General features: G+C 36.6%; 2 protein-coding genes across 4 annotated transcripts; both read left to right on the top strand.

Moving 5' to 3' along the window:
- Positions 1-282: 282 nt before the first annotated feature.
- On the top strand, positions 283-13,368 carry LOC132621994 (uncharacterized). Of its 3 annotated transcripts, none has more exons than XM_060336505.1 (10): positions 283-535; positions 4,866-5,739; positions 5,926-6,761; positions 6,856-7,017; positions 7,112-7,166; positions 7,535-7,683; positions 8,382-8,468; positions 9,135-9,263; positions 10,879-11,016; positions 12,909-13,368. In XM_060336505.1, the coding sequence occupies exons 1-9, from the start codon at positions 464-466 to the stop codon at positions 10,999-11,001; spliced, it is 2,487 nt and encodes an 828-aa protein (XP_060192488.1). In that variant the 5' UTR covers positions 283-463; the 3' UTR covers positions 11,002-11,016; positions 12,909-13,368. The 3 variants fall into 3 exon arrangements, with proteins under 3 accessions (XP_060192488.1, XP_060192487.1, XP_060192486.1); XM_060336504.1 differs by having other exon boundaries at positions 12,905-13,368; XM_060336503.1 differs by lacking the exon at positions 12,909-13,368 and having other exon boundaries at positions 284-535; positions 10,879-11,199.
- Positions 13,369-13,503: 135 nt separating this feature from the next.
- Positions 13,504-17,310, top strand: LOC132621996 (brassinosteroid LRR receptor kinase BRL2). Its single transcript, XM_060336506.1, has one exon. The coding sequence runs from the start codon at positions 15,685-15,687 to the stop codon at positions 16,945-16,947; it is 1,263 nt and encodes a 420-aa protein (XP_060192489.1). The 5' UTR covers positions 13,504-15,684; the 3' UTR covers positions 16,948-17,310.
- The last annotated feature ends 10,290 nt before the right edge of the window (positions 17,311-27,600 follow it).

The following is a 27,600-nucleotide window of genomic DNA, read 5'->3' as shown; positions in this document are numbered from 1 at the left end:
AAAGATATCATAATTGGAGTAATAACATCAAGTTGAAATTACAATGATCTTATTAGATCTTTCTTATGATCCCTAAATCCATATTATCTTATTTTCATAAGGAAACAACCAAAATCATAATGTACAAGTAAAGATTTAAATGTTTCAAAAATGGAGTAAAGAAAAAGGGAAGTTAAAGTAAAATACGCTAACGGAGAAAGTTAAAAAATCAGGATTCCGTGACGAACGTTACCCGCGTCGTGACAACGCTCTCCAGCAAAAAAAAGCTATAAAAACATTTCCCGAATCTCTGTGTCACTCTCTCACCCAAAGTACCAATTCCACACCATCACCGTGAAGTAGTTCAATATTCCACAATCCACTTCCGAAAATCAGTTTTATCGCTCCATCGAATCAGAATTGAGAATGATATAGCTTTTATAGTACTGGAATCAACCTGAATTCTAGGGTTTACAAAGTGGAGATGGAAACTGCTGTTCCAGTTCCCGTTTCATGGATTCCCGAAGATGACCTCTTGTTGAAGAACGCTGTCGAGGTAACAATTTATATTCGCAAGTGGACGTTATTTGTTTTCGCATAAATTTGTGATCGTTCGTTTTTTTTTTCTTCCGCTCGTTGTATTTCCAGCCTATTGTTTTTCATTTTGCATGTGTGCTCTAATTTTTCTTAAAATTTGCAGAGCTTAAATCTAACACTTGAAATTAACTTGATAGTGATGATATAGAAATGCTAAGGGATGACGAGTGTTTAAGGTAGCTAGTTTGCCGGAAATGCAAGCCACACTTAAAAAATTGTTGTAGGCTTAAAGAGGAGAATACTGGGTATAGGATGCTAGAAATTCCGTGAATTTTAGGTGTTTGTTGTTCTAGTAGTGGCTTATAACATGATGGGAAGTTTTTGCTTCGAGCCGATTGGGAGTGTGAGATGTGCTTAGAATAAGATGATCTAGAGGCGAAGCTAGGATTTGACGTTTGTGGGTTTGGAATTTTAGTTTTTTTTAAAGTTAATGGGTTCTAAAAATAGTTTGTATATATTCAATGAATTTTTAATACAATATGAGGTTTGGACCAAAGCTACCGGGTTCGACCGAACCCGCACCCGATGAGCTAGCTCCACCCCTGGATCTAGTTATCATGTGATTCTAGACACTTTTATGTCATTATTGTTTAAAAAATGTCCCCATTCGGTGACTTTCGCGGTCGCCCTCACTAAACCAACTTGAATCTGAATAACGATTCAGATCAAGTCTTACCAAAATATGATTTTCTTTTCGTGGCCATATGCGCTTAGACTTTATTTTTTCCGAAGACACTTACGCGTCATTTGTTGCTAATAGCTAAACAGTGATTGCTGTTTTTCGAGCCGAGGTCTATCAAAAGCAGCCTCTCTATCCACAAAGGTCGGGGTAAGGTCTGCGTACATCGTACCCTCCCCACAAGTGGGATTACACTGGGTATGTCGCTGTTGTTGTTGTTGTTGAGGAAGACCGTACTCCTACCCTCCCCACTTGTGGGATTACACTGGGTATGTCGTTGTTGTTGAGGTTACAGTTTATTTACCTTCGCCTAAATTTGTGATCATTCCGTGTTTTTCGCTTTATTGTATTTCCGGCCCAATTGTTTTTCATTTTGCACGTGTGCGCTAATTAATCAGCTCTCTATCTTAACATTTGAAATTAACTTGATAGTGATGATATAGAAATGCTAAGGGATGAAAAGCGTTTAAGGTAGCTAATTTGCCGGAAATGCAAGGCACATAAGACTGATAAAAAACTCACTCTCTTTAAAAAAATGTTGTAAATTGGGGTTAAAGAGGAGAAGACCGGGTTTTAACAAACGATGCTAGAGATTCCGTGAATTTTAGGTGTTTGTTGTTCTAGTAATTGCTTATTACGTGATGGGACGTTTTAGCTCCGAGTAGAGGCGGATCTAGGATTTAAACTCTATGGGTTTAATCTTAAGATGCATTGCGTTGAACCAATTGTATTTTTAAAGTTATGGGTTCATCTACTACTTATTATAATTCTAGTAAGTTTTTACACAAAAATTTATGCTCCGTTTATGCTCCGTGTCGAAAGTTATGTGTTCAATTGAGCCCGTACTGTCGTACCTATAATGCTAGCTACACCTCTGGCTCCGAGCAGATTGGAAGTGTGAGATGTGTTTAGAATAAGATAATCTTTTTTTGTATATTTATGGATCATGTCATTGTAGACACTTTTATGCCATTATTGTTTAAAAATGGTCCCAAAAGACGCTTATCCGTCCAATTCCAATGAACAAGAACTGATAATTGGTAACGTAGTAAATATATATTACACGTAATCCCACAGAAGGATTTCTTTTTATGAATTATTCTGTTTAAATAAGTTGTATCTTGCTCGGACCAATAATTTAGATGTGAATATTTGTCCTCTAAAAAAGGAAATGTTGAATGAATTGATCGTAAATTATGAGATTTGAAAATCTTTTTGCCTTCGAAAGAAGATATTAATTTGTTAGCTTAACAGTGATTGCATCACTTTAGGTACTGGTACTCCAGTTCTTCTATTTGACGATTATCTCTGAGCCTCATTGTGCCTCTTTACTGTTTTACTTGGAACTAGCAGTTTTTCAATTTGTCCGCTAAGGCTAGCTGTGGAATTTAGTTGTCTCTCCGTGAACTGGATCTGCTTTCTATATTTTTTTATTTCCATCTAGCCATAATTAATATGTTTCTATCTTTACCTTGGCTCACATATAAAAAAAAGAAAAAGAAAATGGCTGTCTGCTGGTTGGCTAGTTGATAGAAATACTTCAGTTATTTAATTTGAAGTAACGTCTGTCTCTATCTTTTCACCGACTACTGTTGTCTTGGAGATCATTACTCCACATCTAATTTCTTTATCAGCACTCTAAGTGTAATTGTTGCTCATAGCCTAGTCTTATCAGCAAGACTAAATAAATACACTGCCAGTTTAGTTAACATTAGAAGAGTGAAATAGAGGTGAGATTAGACGGGATTGGAGTGCCCAAGGCCTCATTTGTTTGCACTTAATGAGGGTCTGAATCTGAATGATTAAGAGCCCAGCCCATTAAGTGCATTTGCTTTTATTAAGATTTACCCACTTAATACATCTGAATAGAGCTGATTCGTTCAGATCGAAAATCATTCAGACCCTTTTCTTGCTCTTTTATTTTTTAAATGTTATTTTCTCAATTATTATGGAATAAACTTCTCATCTTCTCCGTTGTTATCTCCCTGTAGATTTATATCATTCATGGCTAACAATACCTTCATCTCTCCTCTCTCCTCCATTGTCGAACAATCATCTAAAACATAGGAAGTTAGAAACTGTTTATCAGACAAATGAAAATAGCTACAGCGATCCGTCCCCAACTTCTACTATTAACTTATCTTTATTCCTAAAGAACTCAATTACAAATCTCTTCTGCCAGCAATCATCTCAAAGATTGAAACTTTACAACCTCTAAAACATAACCTGAAGAACAAAGGAATAAAACATGAAGCCTAACCAGAAGAACAAAGAAAAAACATGAACCCTAATCACTAAAGGTCTTCTCTGCAGCAAAATTTTAAAGAATCACTTTCTTCTTTGAAAGTTTTGTAGGTTAGAAAAGGATTTCACTGGAGATTTGAAAGTTCAAATATGATGGTGGGTATCAACGGTTATGGAAGTGGTGGATATCACTGTGTTTGAGCCTAGGGGTCAAAGTTGATTTTTTTTTTTCCGCTTTGATTAATTTTGAGATAAAAGATTATTCTCGTTCAGGGTTACTAGAGAACAATTTTTTTTTTTCAAATAATAATTTTATTTTATTAAATTTATATCTTTTTAATATTTACTTTCTTTTTATTTAAATTGTATATTTATTGTGTTTAACAAATAAATAAATAAATTGTGCACATTCAGATGTTGAAAAACAAACAGTCTAAGTCTATATCATTTAGTGTTCAGATCTAGAATCAACATCTTAATGATTCAGATGTGCATTCAGATTCAGACGTCTTAATTTTAAACAAATGAGGCCTAAGTGCAAACAATTTAGTATTCAGGTCGTCGTTCCAAGAAAATGAAATGATGACTAATATGTTACACATAGAATCAAAATCGGAAGGTTCGGCCTAGGTGTTACACGATAGAGGATGCCTACCAAAGTGAAAAATAGGTTCTATAGAACAGTTATAAGACCAACAATGTTATATGGGAGGGAATGTTGAGCTGTTGAAGTCCAGAAAGTCCAATAAAATGGCGCAGAGATGCGGATGCTAAGATGGATGTGTGATTATACAAGCCGAGACAATATTTGAAATGACCACATTTGTGAGAAAATAGTAGCACACATCGAGTAAATTATAAAATGAGAGGTTTCTAGAGATGGTTTGGTCATGCCTTGCGTCGACCTCAAGAGGTACCATTCCATTAGGTGTGAAACCATGGTGTGTGAAGGTGTTAAAAGGGGAAAAGATAGATTTAAAATCACCGGGAAGGAAGTTGTCAATCTCTTGAGATTTATGCACATTTAGCGAAATATATGGCACAATGGAAGAAAAAAAATCTATATAGGCAATACCTATTAGTTGAGAATATGTTTTAGTCATGTTAGCACTTTACTTTACGCCCTATGCTTTTCTAGGAGTTATTTAGTATTCCAAAGATTTATACGTCAAGAAAAATATAACGAACTTCTAGTACTTTTTATCTTCTTATTATTTTGTATAATATTTGCCTGAGATGAGTTTATATGGAGTAACATGGTCTGAGGATTTATACAGTCGACCCAGCTTGCTTGGGATTGAGGCATAATTGTTGTTGTTATTGTTTTTCAAAATAAACTTTCTTGGTTTTCCTTGTTTGCTTGCAGGCTGGTGCTTCTTTAGAAGCACTTGCAAAAGGAGCAGTACGATTTTCCCGCAGATTCACGTTGCAAGAACTAAAGGATCGTTGGGATTCTCTTCTGTATGACTCTGATGTTGCAGCTTCAGCTTCTGCTCGCATGGTTGAGCTTGAACATTCAGGGATCAATCCAGTGTCAAAGTTTAACAAATCTGAAAATCTTAAAGGAAGCAAAGATATTGTTGGTAAGAGGAAAGTGGACAGCATTCGTAGACAATACTATACGATGCGGAAGAAATTTCGAAGTGAATTTTTCAACTCTACTGATATAGGCTTTCTAGATGAGTCAAATCTACATGATTGCAATGGACATGGAACTGATTTTAGGCAGCATGTCAGAATTGATGCTCAGGCTCGTGATGGGAATTGTATCTCAGATGACCTTGGGCTTCAAGAATCAGATCTGGATATCTTGCGCAATGCTTTCCCAGAAGCACTTGCAGATATGCCTGTCACCTCTGCCATGGCTGATTCTCATATAGCCTATAATAATAGGTGTTCAATTTCAGTAGACGATAATAGTTCAGATGCAATTCTAAGAGACAGAAGGTTTGCGGAGGACCTTTCCAATTCATTAGGAGAAGAGGGGAGGAATTTTTTTCAGCCTGATATGGAAGACAGAGAAATTCCTGATGTTTTTAAAGACAACTCCATTGACTATGAAAGTTGCTCGGCTGTTAAGAGGCCTCGCTTATCACAGTTATCTCCTGAGAGAAAGATCTTCAGTAGTCCTGAAGGAAAACAGTTGTCCACTTTTCATCCAAGGAGTGACAACCGTCAAAATATATGTAGTGGTCCTTGCGGATTTAGAAGTAGACAGCATTCTCACTCCCCAAAGTCAGGTGAGAACTCTTCATTTCATACAGTGGAATTTCCATCTGTTCAGTCTATTCTCCCTCTTTGGAATACAATGGAAAATGTAGCAGTATGTGTCTTGGAGATATGAAATAAGCCATTAACAAGGTCATATACTAATGATAGCAATAGTCATGATAAGCGTTCATGTGTGTATGATGTTGTCATTGCAGGAGCTATGTTGGGAGCCAGGACTGGTAGCACTGATTTTATTGATTCATCAGCTACTTCAGATGGTGAATTCATGGATCTCCCAGATTCCCTCTTAAACCTTTCAAATGAGGATGATATCCTTTTGGAGGTGGATGCGAAGGATTCAGCGGACAACTTGTGTAAAGCGAATCTTAAGCTCCTCCCAGATTCTCCTAGTGATATTCCAGAAGGCGTTTCAGACGACCATGAATCTGAAGTAGTCAAAGAATCAAACACAAATATTACAGTTCCTGATGATTTGCATCCTTTGGGATCAGAAGTGGAAAATTCTTCTCTACATGGTCAAGGTGTCAGATCTAATTGTGAAGTTAATGTGCCATCCACATCAGCATCAAGTACTGATATAAAACAGCCTGTTGATGGGAGTATGCTCTGTACCCTTAACACCGAGGACACAGAGATTCCTTGTAACGATGATATCTTCTTGCTTATCCACCCTTCCACATCATTTGCTTCTACCGCGACTCAACCAGTTGGTCAAAGTTCCATGGACCTGCCATCGGCTTGTAATAAAAGTGAACAAAAAGTTAGCTCCTTCACTCGTGGAAAAGATTCTGGCAAGTCTTTTGCATGGACTAATAAGGTTGGACCAAACATCCTTGGAGAAACCCGGCCAGTGCAGCCAGCCGTTGGTAGTACTGCCCATTTAAAGGTGTCTGGTACTATTGCTTTACCGGTCCTTCCTGGTGCTGCTAACAAGGGTGTTGGAGTCACAGGTCAAAGCAGATCATTGCCTGTAAACCCAGAAGTATATAAAAATGATGTGCGAGAGGAGAATATTGCTAGAGTTAGAGGGGTAACAAAACATGAAATATTATATATACTTTCTTCCGTGAATTACTTACCTTCTTTGTATGAAACATTCAATTCTGCTTATTGGTTGACGGCAGGTGGGGGACACCCCAGCTACTTTCATCGAGGCACCACAATGTGGTGAATCAACTTCTGTCAGAGTAGCTATTACAGAGCCAACAATTAACCCTTCAACATCAGAAGTGGAAGATCCTCAGAGCGATGATGATGTACCTTATTTTTCTGATGTTGAAGCTATGGTAATTCTTGAAGCTTTTTCTTTAAGCTAATCTCATCTGTAGGGTTACCGAAGTAGAGATAATATTCTTTTGATTTTGCGATTTCGCTTGTCAGATACTAGAGATGGACTTAGATCCACATGATCAAGACTCATATGCAACTAGGCAAGGTAAATTCTTTGAAATTGAATGGAGTTTATTCATTTATAGCTTTTACTGGAGATAAATCATGTACAGTACCAAGTGTGTAAAACTTGATGTTCCTTCTCTGTGGTATCACTCTTACATCTGTTTGCTCTTCTTCTCATGATTGATGTGCCAGTCTTATACAAAGGTTACATCCATATTTAGTCATCCATACATTTACAGGGGTGTGACTCTCTAATGTTGTAATTGACATAGCAAGAAAAATCCTGATTACTTAAGTAGCCATGGGTGTGTTATATGGTGAAGCTACTTAAAGTGAAAAAGAAAATTCTTATTATTATGCTACATGGAGTAGATTTTAAGCTTGAACTGTTGGTTATGTGGTATTCAGAGTCAAAGTATCAGTCTGAAGACTTTAGAAGGACAACCATAAGGTTGGAACAGTGTGTTCGCTCTGGTTTGCGAAGAGACATGACGCCTCGAGGAGCCTTTGCCATCCTATATGGCCGTCATCTGAGGCATTACATCCGGAAGACTGAGGTAAATATCCCAGATTGTAACCTGCATCTTTTGTTATTCAATTGATTGATTATATTGAAGCTTTCTCCTTCAGCGTAGCTCCTCCCCCCCTCCCCCTATCTATTTATTTGTCTTCTTTCTGCTGGGGAATTGCTCTTCCACATCTATGATTTCTATTTTCCACGTGGCTGTTCCTTTGAGGTTTTAGTTTTAATAGTGTAGTTGATTTTCCGATATTTTCATGTGGCTATGTAATTGCTCCCTCTTGGGACAATGTTCTTGCTCCTTTTAATACAATGAGCACGAAAAAGTCCCCCCCGGTCGCATAAGCCCCAAAAAAGCTACATAAACTTCATTGAGAGATCAAATTTTTTCCACCATTAAGCTGAAAGATACATATAATTTATATGGATGAATCTCTTCTTCCTATGAAGGTACCTCGTGTAACTTGACCTCAAAGACTATTAGGAAACTTGGCTGGAGAGTTTCCTGACTGGATTTCGGGGAAAAATTATTACAAAATAGAAAATTGCTAAAATACCTTATACTGAATTCAGAACTAGGTGAAGTCCTTCTATGAGAAACTTTTGGTTAGGGAGGAGTTTGACTTTCCATGTAATTCGTGGTGGAGTTCAACACTATATGGTTTTGCAGATTTTGTAGGGGAAATCAGGCCCTGATAATTGCAATTCTTATCCATTTTGCCTGTGTATTTGTAGGTCATACTTGGAAGATCCACTGATGATGTTGAGGTTGACATTGATTTACGAAAAGAAGGCCGTGCTAACAAAATATCTCGGCGTCAGGTAGAATATTTTGTTATCATCTTCTATGTCATGCTATTATGACTTTTTTAAGAACGATGTTAGAATACTTGAAACATAATTCTGTGTGAATGTACTCTATGTAAAGGAGGCATGTCAAACAATATGTGGCATTGTGTTGTGACTTTGTTTTAAGTGCCTTTTGACGCTACAACTTGATGTTAAAACTCAAGTGAAGGATTTTCTTCGGGCTTTTTCATTCTTTCAATGTAATAATGTACGAGCATAGAAGTGATGTCGCTAAAAACACACAAAGGCTATTCAGGTTTCTTACTTAATAACTTATGCTGTGTTATTAAGCACAGGAAGTCACAGTGTTTGGCTGATGATGTCTTAAACAAAATTGTGGTTACACTTAAGGATAAACCAGGTAATAGCACTTGGTGGTGAGAAGACACGGTGATAAAATTAATCCTATGTGGCATAGTCTCTTAGACATATATGAAACAGTCAGTTCTAAACAATATCTCTTTTTCATTGAAATCATTTTGGTGGAGTTAGATATTTCAAAGCTCCTTTAGATAAGAATGCCTTCTATGCCAGCTTATGAATTTCCTTGGAAAATACAGTTATATGTTATGCCATCTTATAGTTTTGCATTAGATGGAAGGCCCTTTTTTGGTCATTTCTCCATGTTTTCGTACTTAGGCAAGCATCAAGATGGAATCGGATGGATCCTTCAGTCTGAAGAATCTTGGGAGGTGCGCAATAGCAGTGAATGGCAAATCTGTTGATAGTGGGCAGTATCTGACCCTTAGCTGTAGTTGTGTGATAGAGGTATGTTCACTCTCCTTACCTTAAAGGGACAAATTTTCTTGCATATTACCTACATTTAGGTCTTGGAAGTTCTGCTTTGCGGTTAATAATACTTTCTTCCTATGATCTGGTTCCTTATTATTTAATTGCCTGAGATCTTCTGTGTAAGCAAATATTACACAGTGCTTTTCATGTCAATGAAATAAGGATGTTCAAACTATCCAAGGTATTTCCAGACTATGAGTTGAGGTATGATAAATTAAAATTACAAAGCATTTGCTGAAAGTTAATGTATAAAACACATCCTTGATCACATTACGACAATAAAGAATGGTAAATTAAATGGTTTTTGGACATCCTACATGATAAACTGAGATAATGAACTGAATAATTGGTTGTTAGTTAGTAGGATTTTTGAATCCAACATTTGGTTAGTAGTATTATAGATCTTTTATTCCCAACATGACCTTGGGCAGAGCTTATCTTTTATCCACTGCCTTAATATGATAAGAGAAGTCTCTTTGGAAACAACAAGACCTTAAAATTGTTATATTTACTGTTGACAACAAGCTGGGCAACTGGAAAGATGTTTTTTGAAAGGGCAACTGAAAAGAAATCGAACTCTTAGACCTTCTCTTCAGAGCAGACTAAACAAAATTTCCTGTTAGTTTGATAAATATTTGGGACCTCTAGCCGTACTAGGGTGGTGTTTCAATCAATCAATCAACAACCGTTAATCCCCAAATTAAGTGTCATTAGTTATATCAATTCTATGCATCAATCTTTTTCTTAGATGGTGTTTATTTGTATAGTAAGTTGACCAACACGCTCCTCACCCCTTTGCTTTGACCAACAACCACGACTCCATGCATTGGGATCTCCGTTTCGCTATCACAAAGACAAAGGAGGTCTATCTTATGGATAAAATATTAGGTGTTTATAAATAAGTAAATTTAATTAGTTTTAGTTCGATAACTCCAATTAATTGAAATATATACTTTTTGTTTGTTGTAATATACATTTATCGGTTGTACACGAGCACCCCGCACGCGGATCCATGCCTTGGAATCCTAAGATTTATGTGATGAAGAATCCGACATCTAGATCTGCACCCCTATCGGATGCCCCCACCCCAGTCCGAGCAACAGTCTATGGGGCGAGGAAAGGATACCTAGTAACAAAATGACACCTCAATCATTGGAGTCGGCTAAAAAAGTTGCCTAACACTGGATAAATTTTATTTGGACTAACCTGGTCGCGAATTTTATCCCAAACAATAAATAAAAGATGCACTTTTGTAGATTTCCTGTCATGCAATGATCTTTCCTTTTATTTCAGTTTCTTCTTAAGTGCTATGACTTGTCCCCCCTCCCTGATCCGGGGGGGGGGGGGGGGGGATATTGGGGGTGGTCAAGAGTATAATTGGTGAGTGCATTATATAGTCAAGACAATGAAGAGAAAATCCATCTAAGCTACTTGCATATATCTAAGATGGTCTGTAGCATCTTCATTTCATATTACCCCTCTGTAATATATTGGAAATGGTCAAAATCTTGAAATGTTCTCTATTATGACATTCTTTGGCTGGAGAGGTCTTATAATTTATTAATTTATGGAACATACTGAACTTTTACAGATACGGGAAATGAGTTTTGTGTTCGAGATGAACCCTAAGTATGTCAAGCAGTACATATACAGCATTACCCAGAATAAAGGAACACATAGCAAATTTGAATGGTCACCTGAAAGGAAACCATGATGGAACACCTTTAAGGTACCTTTGTTATCCTTGTTCTGTTTTGTAAATTAACCTTATGTTGAATGAATATCCTTGGTTTGAGGATCAGTTCCCTCTGTTCATTAATGGATGTGTAAGGCGTAAATATCTCTTTATGTTCCCGTTTAAAGGTCATCTAAGCTGCCCAAGATCCCCTCACTACCTTGTTTCTTTGCTACATCTCTACTTGTGTAGTTTCACTGGGACTTTTAGTTTTTCTCTTCTGGAATTATTTTAGTAAATACTTTTGGGAGAGAATTTATGACTGCGTTGCTTCTTTTTTTTTAAATTAAATGGAAAAGAAAAGTTGTGCATTTCATTTACAAATATTTTCTTCCAGAGTAAACGACTCAAATGTAAATGCTGCGAGTAGAAGTTCGATAAAAATGTCAAAGCTTATTGTAGATAATTTTGTAACATCTAAGTCTTTTAATCTTGGATTTCAGAGGTTGGGTTATATATGCAGATTGCCTCCTTTCTTTCTTCTTTCTGAAGGGAGATATACGGATAATTGCCCATGTATTCTATAATTTATATCATTAGATTCCTTCTCGCCTCTTCATTCTGTCCCCGGGAGATCTTAAATTTTTTCTCAATTTCCTCTATCTTATGCCACTTAGAATTATGTATTAAAGCACCAATAACTTGTTCGTATCCATTGAAGTGAGTTGAGAACCATGAGGTCACATGTTCAAGTACCAATGGAGAAAAAAATACTGGGTTATTTCTTCCCCTCTGTCTAAGCCTAGGTGGACAGAGCTACCTGGTACTTGTGTTGATGGGAGGTAGCGGGTACCTCGTGGAATTAGTCAAGGTGCGTGCAACTGGCCGGACACCGCGCTAATCAATCTTTTTTTTTTGTTCATATCCATATCTGTTAGGGTTTGTACATTCTCTAAAACTACTAATAAAGATCCTATCAATTAGTGTTTTTGAGCTTTGACTTCTGATGCGCTGTCTCATCTTGTCGTTGATGCTGCATCATAACTATTCCTAAATCCGGATGTCTACCAATAGTGTCTTTGTCATTTAAATTTTAAAGTGCTGCCAAGCTTCTTTCGATTGTTGAAGTTCAGATTGTTCTTCTGTTATTCCCTTCTGCTTCTTTTGTCAAAGCGGGTTAAGAGACTATTCCTCAATCTTCTATACAAACTGGAACATCGTGGTACAATCCTAAAAATAATGGATTAGAGATTATTCCCCAAATTACAAAATTGTTCCCTGTCCTTCAAAAGCTTTCTTTCTTCTCTTTTTATACAATTCCCATGAGTGCTAGTGGAACATCCCACACCTTTCTTCGCCTCCTCTGTCTTATAAAGGTCCAACTGGATAGCGCCTCTTACATGATGCATGACATCAATCGTTGTTGCCCGAAACAACTAAAAGTTTCCCATCACAAGCAAGATGTCTCCTGACAATGTAAAATAAGACCATTCACCTCTTTTTGGATTGCTCGTATTTGACTCTTTAATTATATAGAAGTTCATTTAACAATTTCATAGATTGCTTGAAGGCAATACAAACATGAGGATCTATGCAATAATTTAGATAATAAAGTGGATATAGTAGCAATGCATGTAACTAGAGCAAGGCTATATTACTAAGAGCTTGTAGTAAGAAGCTAAAAATGATATTTATGCATGTTTCAATAGTTTACTTGCTTTTAAGCTAGACCACGCGAAAAGCCCATTCCGTCCTTGAGACAATCTCTAAACGAGACTAGCTTGACCAAGAAGCAGGTGTTGTTGTAATAGTAAAAACTCTTGCTCTTGAGTTATAACTTTTGAAGTTTGTTCTGGAGAAAAAAGAACTCTTGACTCTATTTTTTAACTCCATTAGATACAAAAAGTTTGTGACGATTTTGGTGTCTCTTCTCCTGAACAAGGAAGTCATTAGGTACCAAAAATGAGCGATGAGACGGCACCGCGCATGCTTTCATACTTTAGCGCGTAGTACACTAATCTGCCGCATAGCGGATGGGAGTACTGAACGTTGAGTTTAAGTGTTCGACATGAGGCTGACAAAAATTGTAATCATGAGACGTCATCTAATGCACGCAGATTTGGCAATGTGAGGGACTAGAATACCAACTTGGCAGCTGTAAACGAACATCATAGTGAGCAATTCTCCTATGTTTAATCAGATAAGACATTAATACTGACGATAGTGAATCATGACGCATTTTTCTCCGATTTGGTAGAGAGATGAGCTAGCGACTGTGATTTGGTAGAGAGAGTCTTTATTTTATTATTCCACCCGTTTTATTAAACGAAAAACATGCATTTAAGAGGTTTGGGACCCTAACGTCTCCCTGTGTGATTTGGTAGGGACTACCCTTATTTTATTGTTTCACTTCTTTTATATGTGGTCTTTAATTATGCACTTAACATGTTTGGGACCCTAACGTCTCTTTGAAGATGCCACGCCAGACCAATGAGGCTTATAACAGATGAATAAGAATTTCTGAACAGCACATCGATATTCTTCCATCGTGACCAACCAAATATTCGTTAAACATTTTCTAGTTGTAAGTAATCCTTGATATACTCTAAAAAACAAAACAGAAAGTATCCAAAGAGCATTGATGCTAATTATACGTTTTCTTTTTTTGTGAGTTGAACAACTTGAACTTATATAATGTCTTATATTTGGAAGTATTAGTGGTATCAAATGGATAAGCTTGGTCAAATTTGAACGAGTTAAAATAGGTTAAGTCAATACACAGGTCATTCACAACATGGCCGGGGGTTGGCTGCCCTTAAAACATAGAACCCGGTTTTTTATTTTTCCAAATTTAAAATTTAGCCTCGCATTGCATCCAATTCAGGTTTGACCTGTTAAAATAGAGTCATACATTATTAGTCTGCGGGACAAGCTTTTAGGAGATTAAAATGCTTATCTTTTAATTTTCTTAAAAAAGTGCTTATTTAAGGAAAAGAAGTACTTTGAAATAGGTGAAGGTCTTTATTTTATTTTTTTGTTATCAGGAAAGAAGAAGAAGAAAGTAATTTTTCTTAGAGGCAAAAGCTGGAATTGTTTTTAATTTCTGTGGGATAGAAGAGTTTCCTATAAAAAAAATTATATTTATCAAACTATTAGGGGACAATATAACCTCATGCATTATCGACAATACATTTATGATCAAAATCTCATAAACATTCTCTCTCCATATTTTGTGATTTTATTTTTTCATTTTAATTAAATAAAATTGAAAAACTTAATTACAGTCTCTAATAATAAATATCTCAAATCTTTTATCTGTTTAAATAAAACAACTGTGATGTTTATTTTTGTATATCTTTTTTATGCTTTAAGGTACATTTGGAAAGATTAGCCAAAGCAAACAGCTTTAGTACCTACAAAAACATTTATCGAATCATTTTGTTCCTCAGTGCAGCATGATTATTATCCGTCTTAAGAAGTTTTGTCCAAATCAAGTTGGCTGAAAATAGGTTTAACAACGGGTAATTATTCCACCTTTCTAACTCATGTTTGGACACATTAGTCTTTAAGTCTTAACATTTGTTGGTCGAAATAGAATTTTCCTGCAGATTAATTTCTAGTCGCAGTAGCTTAGGTTGCCTGCTTTACAAATAATTTTACTTTTTTAAAGACTCGGATAACTTAATCTGGACAATATCTCCAAGCAAAATTGGTCCAACGAATAGGAAAATTCAAACTTTCTTCAGTAGAATAACACTTTCCTAATTTCGAAAATACAGAAAGAAACAATTAGCACTCAACCAATTGAAATGACACCTTTAGTGAAACGCAAAGACAAATTATTGGTACTAACGTTTTCGAGAGTATCAGAATATGGCTATCTCTAACCGGTCGAAGCAAAGTGGTTAATACTCAATTAAAAGTAGGTGCCTCTCAATCAGTGCAAACGCAATTTGCTGCTGTAATAAGGTACTAGTATTCATCATTTCCTCTACTTGCCCCCTTTGTTTAGTAACTTTGATACTTAATTTTGTTAGTTATAAAGATCAATATTGAAAGAACAGAGAATCAATTAGCTGGAGACATTGGAATTTAGTAAAAATATATTGTGAAAGAAGAAAATAGGAGCCAAAGATGAATGTTGTGGACTGAGCTAGTAACCAACCACAAATTGGGACCCTTGTCCCTAGCCCTATAAAACATTTAATGGGAGTGTCACACAGAGCTATCATTTTCCCTTTACTTCAATCAGCAAATACATGCAAATTTAGATGAACAGTACACTCCACGGACATTTTACCCGTGAGCCCACTCACCAAAAGATATACTTACTTTTTGTCTTGAATTGTATGTCTTGTTTCCTATCTATATTGTTCCAATTTATATCTACCTTCCAAAATAATTTCTCAAAATACTTTCCAGTATCTTATAATTGTATTTTTTTGTACGACATATATATTAATATTTTAGCTTTATTTTTTATTTGCATATAATAATTTAGCATATTTTTCTTTATAGTAGTGTTGAGATAGTATAATGGAAAAAGAGAAGTACTCCTTTAAACTCCTCCTTGACAAGTGTTCCATTCTGCCTTTCTCGCTTTTTTATTACCCTTCTTTGTTTGCTCCCTTCATTAGCCACATCGAATATATGCTCATTTAAAAACCAATCTTGAAGGTGCTGCTTCTTCAATTCTCATTACGAAAAAAAATAACCAAAGAAATGGGTCGTTTTTCAACTTCAACTATCCTGTTCCTTACAGTTCTTCATGTTCTATTCTTAGATGCACATTCAACTACATACTGGCAAGACATTGAAGTCTTGAAACAGCTCAAAAATAGCGTCTACCCAAACTCAATGACACCTGGTTCATGCCTCATTTCTTGGGATTTCTCTGTAGACCCTTGTGATAATCTCTCAGGTGAAAAGTTCACTTGTGGTCTTCGTTGTGACGTAGTTATTTCCAATGTTAGCCGAGTCACTGAACTCGCTCTTGACCAAGCAAATTACTCTGGCACGCTCACTTCTGTTTCTTGGAATTTACCTTATCTCCAAAGCTTAGACTTAACAAATAATGTCTTCACTGGATCAGTACCTGAGTCACTATCAAATCTAACCCGTGTACAAAGACTCGGGTTATCAGGTAACTCTCTATCCGGGTCAATTCCTAGTTCACTTGGTTCACTTTCAAATCTTGAAGAACTTTACCTTGACAACAATTTCCTCGAGGGAGCAATTCCGTTAAGTTTCAACGGTCTCAAGAGTTTAAAAAGACTCGAACTTCAAAACAACAAGCTTAATGGTGAGTTTCCTGAGTTGGGTCAGCTAAATAACTTGACTTTCATTGATGCTAGTGATAATTCCATCTCCGGTCAACTTCCGGCGAGTTTTCCGGCATCTCTTATTGAGATTGTTATGAGAAATAACAGTATAGAAGGTAACATTCCGGTGAGTTTAACGGGACTTGATTACCTACAAGTTATTGATCTGAGTTATAATAAACTCAGTGGGTGGGTCCCAGCGAGTTTGTTCACTCACACTTCACTCGAACAGGTCACATTATCGGGTAACCAATTCGGGTCGGTTCAAGAACCGGGTAGCTCATTTCAGAACAGTCAGTTGATTGCATTAGACTTGAGTAATAATGAGATCCATGGATTATTACCCGGGTTTCTTGGTTTAATGCCTAGATTATCATCATTATCATTAGAGAATAACAAGTTATCAGGTATGATACCAACCCAATATGCATTGAAAATGGTGTTTCCTGATCAAGGGGTGTCACAATTTGAGAGGTTATTGTTAGGTGGAAATTATTTATTCGGACCTATACCGGGTCCATTGTTGGATCTGAAACCGGGTTCGGTAACAGTGAGATTAGGAGATAATTGTTTGTATCGGTGTCCGTTGAGATTATTTTTATGTGAAGGTGGGGAGCAGAAATCATTATCGGAGTGTCAGGCTTTTGGTCCCATCATTCCTTGAGTAGTGTGACAATGTCTTAACTTCGAGGTCTTCATATTTTTTTTCTTTTGTATTAAGTATTTTTACTGTTTATTGTATATTGTATAAATATATTTTTGTATTTTTCTCTCTGGATTTTTCTCCAACCTTACCCCTTCACATGGGGTTTTAGATATGGTCTATAGATGGATCTATGGTATTTCTCTAGGTTGTAGCTTATGGATGTTCTTATTTTTGTGAAGAGTGACTGAGTGAGAAAGAAATAAAGATTTCGTGCATGAGAAATATGTTCTGTAGTGACTCGTGAAGTAGTAATAGTGGGACAATTGAGGAAATTCTATTTGCCAATAAAGGTAGATTCTGAATTTAAGTTATGGTTGTTAAGTTCACTGCTATTACTATATTGCTGAGGTTGTTAAGTTACTGCAATTATTGTTGAAATTTATATATTAGAAATTTATTTCATTCAGTCACCACATCACACTAATATGTTATAGTTAAGTCTCAAATTAATGGGAAAATGTGTATTGAATAATTATTGTTCAGTGATAAACGTATATTTCAAGACATGTGCCAATTGTCACGTACTTATTGAGTTGATTAAGCGTAGTGCAAGTAAATGTTACCATGAAGGAATTTGCGTGTCTTGACTCTTGAGCATGGAAAGAATCAAGAGATAAAGATAATAGGATGGACTATAAAACAAATATCTCTAGGGTCAGTTGAATCTTTTCAATTTCAATTACTTAATGACGCTAGGGAAATTGTTTTGGCTTGTACTGTATGGATACGAAAAGGAGGAAGACTAGATTTCCTAGTCCAAAGATGACGAAATGTGACATTCAAGACTTCACATGTTTGTCATGAATGATAATGCTCCTTTTACCCACAATTTACTCATATGTACCAGCCATAGCTACATCATTCATTGTACCCGCTCTAACTTTCCATTTAACCTATGGCTCTTTTAAGTTTTAACGGAAGGAGAACTATCTTTTTTTTGGTGGGTGGTAAGACTGGAAACAAAAAGAGAGAGTAGAACCTAGGGAAGTGGTACTGTGGTTGCATCAGCAAGGAGCAGAAGCTGCATTAGCTGTTCCGCTGCTTGACCTCTCTAAAATATCTGCTTCCCTTGACACCCACATAGTGATGATCAATAAAGGAGTTACAAACATTGAAATTCACATTTTAAATTTCAAAGAAAAAAAAAGTATTGTTTGACGAAATCTTTTTTCTTGAAAGATATTTTGTTTAACATCCTAGTTCTTTATCTAACTAGACTTTAGTAGACAAATTATCAAGTATTTGTATTTGTGAAAGATAGTATATACTACCTGATAGTACTATTTATCTAAAAGTTTAAATACGTCGAAAACTAAAGGAACCGAAAAAACAAGAGGTGCAAATGCTGAATTGACATTTACAAATTTTGAGATTTAGTAAAAAGAGGACATTTCGGTGCACAAACCATTATATTCACGCAAGAAACACCAAGGAGGTTTATGTAAGAAGTGTCAAGGAGGGGTGATGTAGGTAGCCTACTTTGATGCAAATATCAATGTCTAATTCCACAAATTGAATACATTTAGGGCCTGTTTGGCCATGAATAATTTTCACTTTTTTGGAATATTATTTCAGAAAACTGTTTGGAGATACAATTTTTATGATAGAATTTTTACAATTTTCCGAGATACAACTTGAAGTTGAATTCCAGAATTTTTCAGAATTCGGAAAACTCCAAAAAACTGTTTTCACAATATTCACTCAGATCACTAACAAAAATAACTCCAATTTGTATTTTCGTCCATACACAACTCTAATTTCCAAATACCAATTTTCAACTTGAAAAATAAATATTGCTTTTTTTTTTTCAAATTTCTCATTTCTTTTGTTCAAACGCCCACTTATAGACGCATGTACGTACATAAAGTATTTCTGTTGAAACTCAAAACTTCATATGACCATCGACGAAAGCGACTGTGGCAAATAATGACTTTATATTCGAAATATTAAAACATTGTTTGATGGGCATAACAAAATCAGAGGTTATAGAGTAATGGCATAACTGCAAGTTTGCAACCTACATATGCCTACAACCTACAAGTGTTTGGCTTTGGATTTTAGTTGGGCAAGTATAAACCAAAAGTCCACAATGTAGGAATGATGGGCCTTGATGAATTTGGTCAATGAGTTGGCCCTGCAAATAAATTTATTAGTGTAAGGCCATTACATTGTTTATTTTCCTCAACCATAATATTTAGCACTATCATTCTAGTGTCATAGGTAACACCATAAGATGAAAGATGCTTAAGCAAGTATGAGCAATATCCACCCAAAGGAAAGATAGGGGATCAAATTTATATGGCCACTTCAGTTGATTAGTCACTTTATAGTCTATTTGACTAAGCTTCTAAAATTAGCTTATTTTAAAAGAGTATTTTTTTCAAAAGTATTTTTGGTGAAAAACAGTTTGTGTTTGGCCAATTAATTTCAAAAGCACTTTTGAGCAGCAATTAGTGTTTGGCCAAACTTTTAAAAAGTGCTTCTAAGTGTATTTTCTCAAAAGTACTTTTCAAAAAATGCTTTTGGGTAAAAGCTATTTTTTTAACTTCTGAAAAACTGCTTCTGTTACTCCTCAGAAGCACTTATTTTCTCCCAGAAGCTTGGCCAAACACCTCACTTTTTTTAAAATAAGTACTTTTGAGAAAAAAATAAGCTTGGTCAAACAGACTATTAGTCTGTATTTAGAAGTAGAGGAAGTAGAGAGGCAAGTAACATAGAGTGCAAAGTGAAAGCAGAACAATGAACTAGTTCTCGACTACCGAACCCTCTGAGGTTTTTCAAGAATCGAATCCCCCGATCCTTACGGGTTCCACCTCTTTTTGACAACACACAAGTACTAGTTGTTCATCACTGTAAGATCTCTCTTTCTCCATTTCATTTAATTACATCACACACACACACAAACACAAACAGACACACATCTTTTGGTTGTTAACAATTGATTTGACAAAGTTTATGTATGTATCTTTTTGTTGATTGAGAATGTTTATGGAAGTGGAGATCTGGATTTAGTCTTCTTGGATCTGGGTTTTTGATAAAGTTTTGATCTTCAGCTTTTTCATTTTACTCACCGGAAAACCCACCAAAAAGAATCACCACACAGACCCTTTCTTCTATTTCTCACCTAAACACCAATCATCCAAACGAACCACTGTTAAATACTAAAAAAAAAAAAAAAAAAAAAAAAAACAGTCCAAAAAATTAGCAGTCCGCCCCTTCGTTCTTTTTTTTGGTGTGAGTTCGATTTTCATTTTAAAAACTTTTTGAGGACTGTTGTTTGGGATTGTGGACATCGGATTCACTGTAGATCTAGGTTAGCTTGGGCTTTGAGTGTTTCCGTCGGGTTCCGGTTCAAAGTTCCATTTAAGCATTTAATTATTAAGGGGCGAATTCAGATCCTTAAGGTCTTGGAAAAGAAGTCTGTTCATGAAGTTGAAAATTCAAAGCAAAATGGATTACTAAAAATTCAAACTGTCCGAAAAAGCAGATCTGAAGGTACACCTGTTCTTTCTTTTAGATTATTTGCAAATTTATCAGATCTGACTCTTTCTCTGTTTAGTGGTGCAATTCTTTAGCTACTTCTCTTGTGCAATCAATTTTTATTTTTAGATTTACTCAAGATCTGAATCAATTTTACCCTTAAAGATTGGTACTTTGCATCACTTTTCCGTCTTCAATTGTGGAATAAGTGATGGCCGGTGGCCAGTCCACAATGGAGGCTGGCCAACCCTCACTAACTACGACTATTCCAAAAACCAATCCTAATCCATTACAATATTCAGATCTGTTCAAACCAAAAACCTTGAATGATACATTACATAATCAGATCCAATCACTGCCCCAAATTCCAATGAAACCAGTAACTTACCTACATGGGGTGCCATATATTAAATATACTGAAGTAGAAGTTGATCAGATGAATATCATTGAAAATCTTCAGTATGCTGTGGTAGGAAAGTTCTCATATGGTCAACCAGATATTGAACAACTTCGTCTCATAATCCCTACACAATGTGGAATAAAAGGTGAGTGTAGAACAGGTTTTCTAAGAAACCGCCATGTGCTTATCAGATTAAGTCTTTTTGAAGACTTTGTGAATTTCACATCAAAGCCTGTATACTACATTCAAGATAGAGAGGGATACTCGTACCAAATGAGAACACTGATCTATGATTCGAATTTCAAGGTTGATGAAGAAACATCAAAGACAATGGCATGGATTTCCTTCCCAAAGTTATTGCCTACATACTTTGTGAAGGAAACTCTTTTTTCAATTGCATCTGCAGTGGGTATTCCTATACAATTGGATGTGGCTACGATTAACAAGACTAGACCTAGTTGTGCTAGGGTCAAGGTTTTAGTAGATCTGGTAGCGGATTTACCCAAAACGGTGAGGATGGATATTGAAAATGAAAAAACAGGAGCAATAAGGACTGTTAATGTTCAGATTCATTATGATTACCTTCCTAAGTATTGCAAGGAATGTAAATTACAGGGACATGATGAATATGATTGTAGAATTATAAATCCAGAGCGTGTTCAGTACGACAATGAAAGAGAGGAAATGCCAAAGGAGAATGGCAAGACAAAACCTCATAAAAACTCTGATAAAGTGCACAATAGTAAGGAAAGCAATAAAGATCTCCAAGAGGATAAAGAAATTGAAGCAAAAAAGGCCAAGAGATTACAAGCAGAGGAACAACATAATAAAAAGCAGACTAATGACAAAGGCAAACAAAAGCAAGAGGATGGAAACCAACAAGGATATGAAGGGAAAAAGAATTATGGAAAATACAATTATAGAGGATACAATAATTTGTACAATTATTCTGCTAGAGTGTTGGCAGGTGGAAGAGTGTTAGGAAATTCGGGAAATTGGAATCCCACCAAAGACAACAGAAACTTCAATGTTGAGAAAGGAAGTGCAAATCATAGCAAACAGAAAGAGACAACAGTCACTGCTACATGCAACAAATTTAACACTTTGGTGGACTTGGAGGAGGAACAAGAAAAACAAAATGAAACACAAGAAGGAAGCACACATAGTAATAATCCTGTTAAAGAGGCAGCTAGGCCATGGGTGGATGCTGCCTTTGGGAAACAAACAGAAAATAACAAAGTTATGAAAGAGCAGGGAAAGATAGATAGCAGACAAGAGCAAGATAATAAGAAGGAGAAAGGGGTAGGGGATAATCAGTCAGAGGAGATAGCCATACAAGATTCAGAAAGAACAATTACAGATATCGTGGAAAATGATAACAAAAAAGAAGATGATAACAAACAGATTACTGATGGCCAAGACGTACTTCAACCCATAGAAGTACATGACAGTGTCAATTCAAGCTCATATCAGCAAGTGGAATCAGCTAGACAACAAGTGGATCAAATGAAGGACTTACCGGAAGAGCCTCCTGATACAAACAATAGGGGTGAAGGAGATACAGCATCATCTGCAAATAAGGAACAAAATAATGAAAGGGAAACACAAGCAAGGGATCAGAGATATCAAAACAACAAAGATACAGCCATAGAAATGCAGGGAATTTCAGGAAATCATAAGTATCAACTGGTAGCCAAAGATCATGAAAACACAACACAAGAAGAAGTGAATCAGAATGAAATAGATATTGGAGAGGAGGAAGCAGGTGAAACTATTAGTTCTGATTTAATGGAGGGCAACAATAAAGGAGATATTTCCCCTAAACACTTGACAAAAACTAAAAAGGGTCACAAGCCAAGAGATAAAAGTGTTCCTCCCAAGACAGTGGGAGGAGTACAAACAAGGATGGCATGTTCTAAAGGAGTTTCTCAATGAATAGCTCATTAATATGGAATATAAGGTCTGTAAACACTCAACAGGCCTTTGAGAGGGTAGTACTATTGCATAGACAAAAACATTTTAATTATGTTGCCTTACTAGAGCCTTTCCAGCATGTTAGACATATTGACATGTACAAATTATGGTTAAATATGGGGACATCATGGCATAATGTGAATGGGAAGATTTGGATTTTTGTGGATGCAGAAATTCAAGTAGAAATAATGAGAGATACAGAACAACTGTTATCCTGTAGATTCACTCATTTGGGTGATGGGCAAGAGTTGGTGCTTACAGTTGTTTATGCGAGTACTGATAGAAGTGGGAGAATAGCTCTATGGGAGGAGCTATATGACATGTCTTCACACATCACCGTCCCCTGGCTTGTGGGTGGGGATTTTAATGTCATTACAGATGACATTGAGAAATTTGGGGGTCTTCCTGTACAGTTTGCAGAAACAGAGGATTTTAGACAATGTATAGACATTTGCCAACTGATGGATCTTGGTTTTACTGGAAGTATGTTCACATGGTGGAATGGGAGATCGGATGAGGCTTGTATATTTAAAAGACTGGACAGATGTTTGGGAAATCAGGCTCTGCAGAATTGTTTTCCTAATTTGGAGGTAGAGCATCTCATTAAACAAGGTTCTGACCACTCCCCCTTGCTGGTAAATATGAGAGCAGATAGTAGACCAATTAGGAAATCTTTCAGGTTTCTTAATTTTTGGGTGGAGCATGAATCTTTTCTAGATGTAATCAAAGAAAATTGGGTGGAATCTTATGGCTCAGACCCCTTCTTTAACTTTCATAATAAGTTAAAAAAAGGTGGGAAGAGCTCTCTCTAAGTGGAGTAGGGACACTTATGGTGATATCTTCAAGCAAATTGCAACTCTGGAGGAAGTGGTGCAGGTGCATGAGCAAGAATTTGAACAGAATCCTACAGGGCTTAACAGGGAAAGGCTACAAAGGGTACAAGCTGATCTGATCAGGTTTTATGCTATTGAAGAAAAATTTTGGAGACAAAAAGCAGGGATGCAGTGGTTTCAGGATGGAGATAGGAACACAAAATTCTTTCATGCTCATGTCAATGGAAAGAGAAGAAAGCTACAATTACAGAGAATTCAAGATCATACAGGTACATGGCTGGACACTGAATAGGAGATTGCGCAGGAAGCAATCAAATTTTTCTCAGACCAATTCAAAGAGGAAAATATCCCTACATATTTCTCTATGCTTGATAAGATTCCTAAAATGGTTACAGAAGAACAAAATCAACAACTCTATGAAATGCCAGATGAAGCAGAGGTGAAAAGAGCAGTTTTTGGTTTAAATGGAGACAGTGCAGGGGGTCCTGATGGTTTCACAGGAAGATTTTTCCAAGCTTGTTGGGAAATTATTGCAAATGACTTGGTGACCATGGTGAGATCATTCTTCTGTGGGCATGAACTCCCAAGGTATGTAACTTGTACCAATTTGGTTTTGATACCAAAGAAGAAAGAAATTAATACATTTTCTGATATGAGGCCAATCAGCTTGAGTAACATCACTAGCAAAGTTATTTCAAGAATCATTCATGAAAGACTGATATATCTGCTGCCTGAGATCATTTCACCTCAGCAATCAGGATTTGTTAAAGGCAGGAGTATTGTAGAAAACATTCTGTTGGCTCAGGAAATTGTACATGATATTAGGATTAGAGGAAAGCCTGCAAATGTTGTCATTAAGCTTGACATGGAAAAGGCTTATGACAGAGTATCATGGTTATTTCTAACTAAAGTCCTGAGGAGAATGGGGTTCGGTGAATTTACTATTGATCTGGTGTTTAGGGTTATCTCAAATAATTGGTATTCCATTTTGATTAATGGGCAACCTCATGGATTCTTCAAATCATCTAGAGGAGTAAAGCAAGGAGATCCACTGTCCCCTACTTTATTCATTTTGGCTGCAGAATGTTTGTCTAGGGCTCTCAATACACTGCATACTGAGGATGAGTACAAGGAATATGGGATGCCAAAATGGAGTCCATATGTCAATCATTTGGCATATGCAGATGATACTATCATTTTCACCTCTGCTAATGAACAATCTATGAGATTAGTGATGAAGACTTTGAGTAATTATGAGAAGGTGAGTGGTCAGAAGATCAACAAGCAGAAAAGTGCTGTTTATATGCATCATTTGACATCTCATAACATTAAGGAGCTGGTATTTTCTGTCACCCAGATTCCTAAAAAGGATTTTCCATTCACATATTTGGGTGTACCAATCTACTATGGGAGAAGAAGGAACATTCACTACAAGGAGATAATAGAAAAGATTCAGAATAGACTGAGCTCATGGACTGGTAAGCTGTTATCTATTGGAGGAAGGACAACACTGATTAAACATGTTTTACAGAGCATGCCTATACACCTACTATCCGCTTGTGACCCTCCTAGTGCTATACTTGCTCAGATTCATAGATTGTTTGCTAAGTTCTTTTGGAGCAACTCTGTGGGAAATTCAAGTAAGCACTGGGCAACTTGGACAACCTTATGTCACCCACAAGAAGAAGGTGGCATGGGGTTTAGAAGCCTACAAGATATATCTAAAGCCCTCTTTGCTAAACTGTGGTGGAACATGAGAACCAAACAATCCTTATGGAGAACTTTCATGAGTAATAAGTACTTAAAGAAGTTTCATGCTGTGATAGCCCCTAGCGGATCAGGTACTTATGTGTGGAAGAAGATGATTAAATACCGAGATGAGATGGAACATGAGATATGGTGGAAGCTTCAACAAGGTAATTCTTATTTTTGGTTTGATAATTGGACAGGACTGGGAGCCCTATACCATATTACTCCACCAGATTTTGAGTGTGATCCCACAATCATCCTTGTAAAAGAAACTGCAGAAGTGGGGCAATGGGATGAACAGTTGCTAAGAAGAATCCTTCCTGAGGATCTAGCAGACCATATTGTGCAGCACATTAATCCACCAAATGAAAATGGCCAAGCAGATAAGGCTTTCTGGAAATTAGATTCGAGGGGGAAATTCACAGTTGGGTCTGCATTTCAATTGCTCAGACAAAGAAAAGACCCCAGTAATTTGTATAAGCAGATGTGGATCAAAGGACTACCAATAAAGATATCTTTTTTTATGTGGAGATTTTGGAAGTTCAAGCTACCACTGGATGATAAGTTGAAGAAATGGGGACACCAATTCCCTTCCAGATGCTATTGTTGTCAACATCCAAAAGTGGAAGATACCTCTCATGTCTTTTTACACTCACCAACAGCTCAAGCCATCTGGAAGTATTTTTGTGGACCAGTGGGGATAAATACTGAGAATTTGCAAGTTACCCAAATAATTAACAGATGGTGGGATATGCCTAGTAGACTACATGCCAAATGTATCAACCAAGCTGTCCCTGCTATTATTATTTGGGAACTCTGGAAGAGGAGAAACACTATGAGACATGAAGGGAAGGTGTCAATCACAAAACGCATTTACCAGGTGATGCATACTTTGATTCAATTCATGAAGGTGAGAAGGAAAAATTTTAGGTATGCACCATATAATTGGAGTGTGATCGTTGAGGCATTACAGAGATATTCTCCAAAGATAAGAGTAACACCAGTGACTTGGAGAACTCCAGATATTGGATGGATAAAAGTCAATACTGATGGAGCCTCAAGAGGAAACCCGGGTAGGAGTTCATGGGCCTTTTGTGTAAGGGATGAAAGGGGAGATGTGATACAAGCACAGGCCAGAGAAATAGAGGATCTTCAAAGCACCAACACCGAGGCAGAAGCCCTAGCCATTTTACAGGCTCTCATGTATTTAAAAGACAGTCAATGGGATCAAATAAGGATAGAGACAGATTCACTTTTGCTGAAGAACTCTATTCAAAGGACATGGGAAATTCCTTGGCAAATCATTACTATGGTGGAAGAAATTTGGAGAATAAGTGAGGAAAAAGTGGTGGTGATAGAGCATATTTATAGGGAAGGAAACAAATTAGCAGATCACTTGGCTAATTTAGCTTTGGACACAGGGGACATACAATTCAATTCCTTTCATGACATGGAGAGCCACTGTAAAAGAATTGTGAACAGTGACAAATTACAGCTGCCCTGTCTAAGAATTAGATCATGTTAAGGAGACTGAATATAGGGGGAAGGTGGGAGAAAAGGAGGTCCTCACACTCAAATCCTTTGGGAGGAGAATGTGAAGGATGTGGTTTACACTAACTGTTTGCTAATGGTTGTAGGTACACAAACTAACATAAATGGAGGATTTTAATTCAACAGGTACCACAAAACAACCACACTGAAGGAATACCAACAAGCAGCGAAACACAGTGTAATCAGGATGTTGAGAAGTTTTACCAGCATAAATTGCAACTGGTTGGAGGCACTTTTGACAAATGACAGGAAGTGGAATTATTGCTCCTAATGATTGAGCACATGGAACACAACAGACCTCTTGAGTACACATGGGCATACAGTTTCTATTTAGTGGTTGTTTCTTAGTTGGTGGTATTAGCACCCCGGGATGCTCATCCTACTGAGAACTGGTCATTAGTTAGAAAATGTACTGCCTTGGTGCATATAGAGGGCCAAATATAGAGCATGTGAGATATAGAAACAGAAGTTCTTTATGGAGCAATTATTTCAAATTTCATTCTATTAGTAATTTTTTAACAATTTGTAATATCAAATTAAGACAAGTTATAAGTCTTAATTTGATCATTAGTTTAAATTTTGTATTTTCATTAGCCTTTTGGCTAGAGTTGTACAAACTTCTGG

Source organism: Lycium barbarum, chromosome 12 (genome assembly GCF_019175385.1).
Source record: "Lycium barbarum isolate Lr01 chromosome 12, ASM1917538v2, whole genome shotgun sequence".
Classification (NCBI taxonomy): Eukaryota; Viridiplantae; Streptophyta; class Magnoliopsida; order Solanales; family Solanaceae; genus Lycium; species Lycium barbarum.
This window is presented reverse-complemented; position numbering and strand designations above follow the sequence as displayed.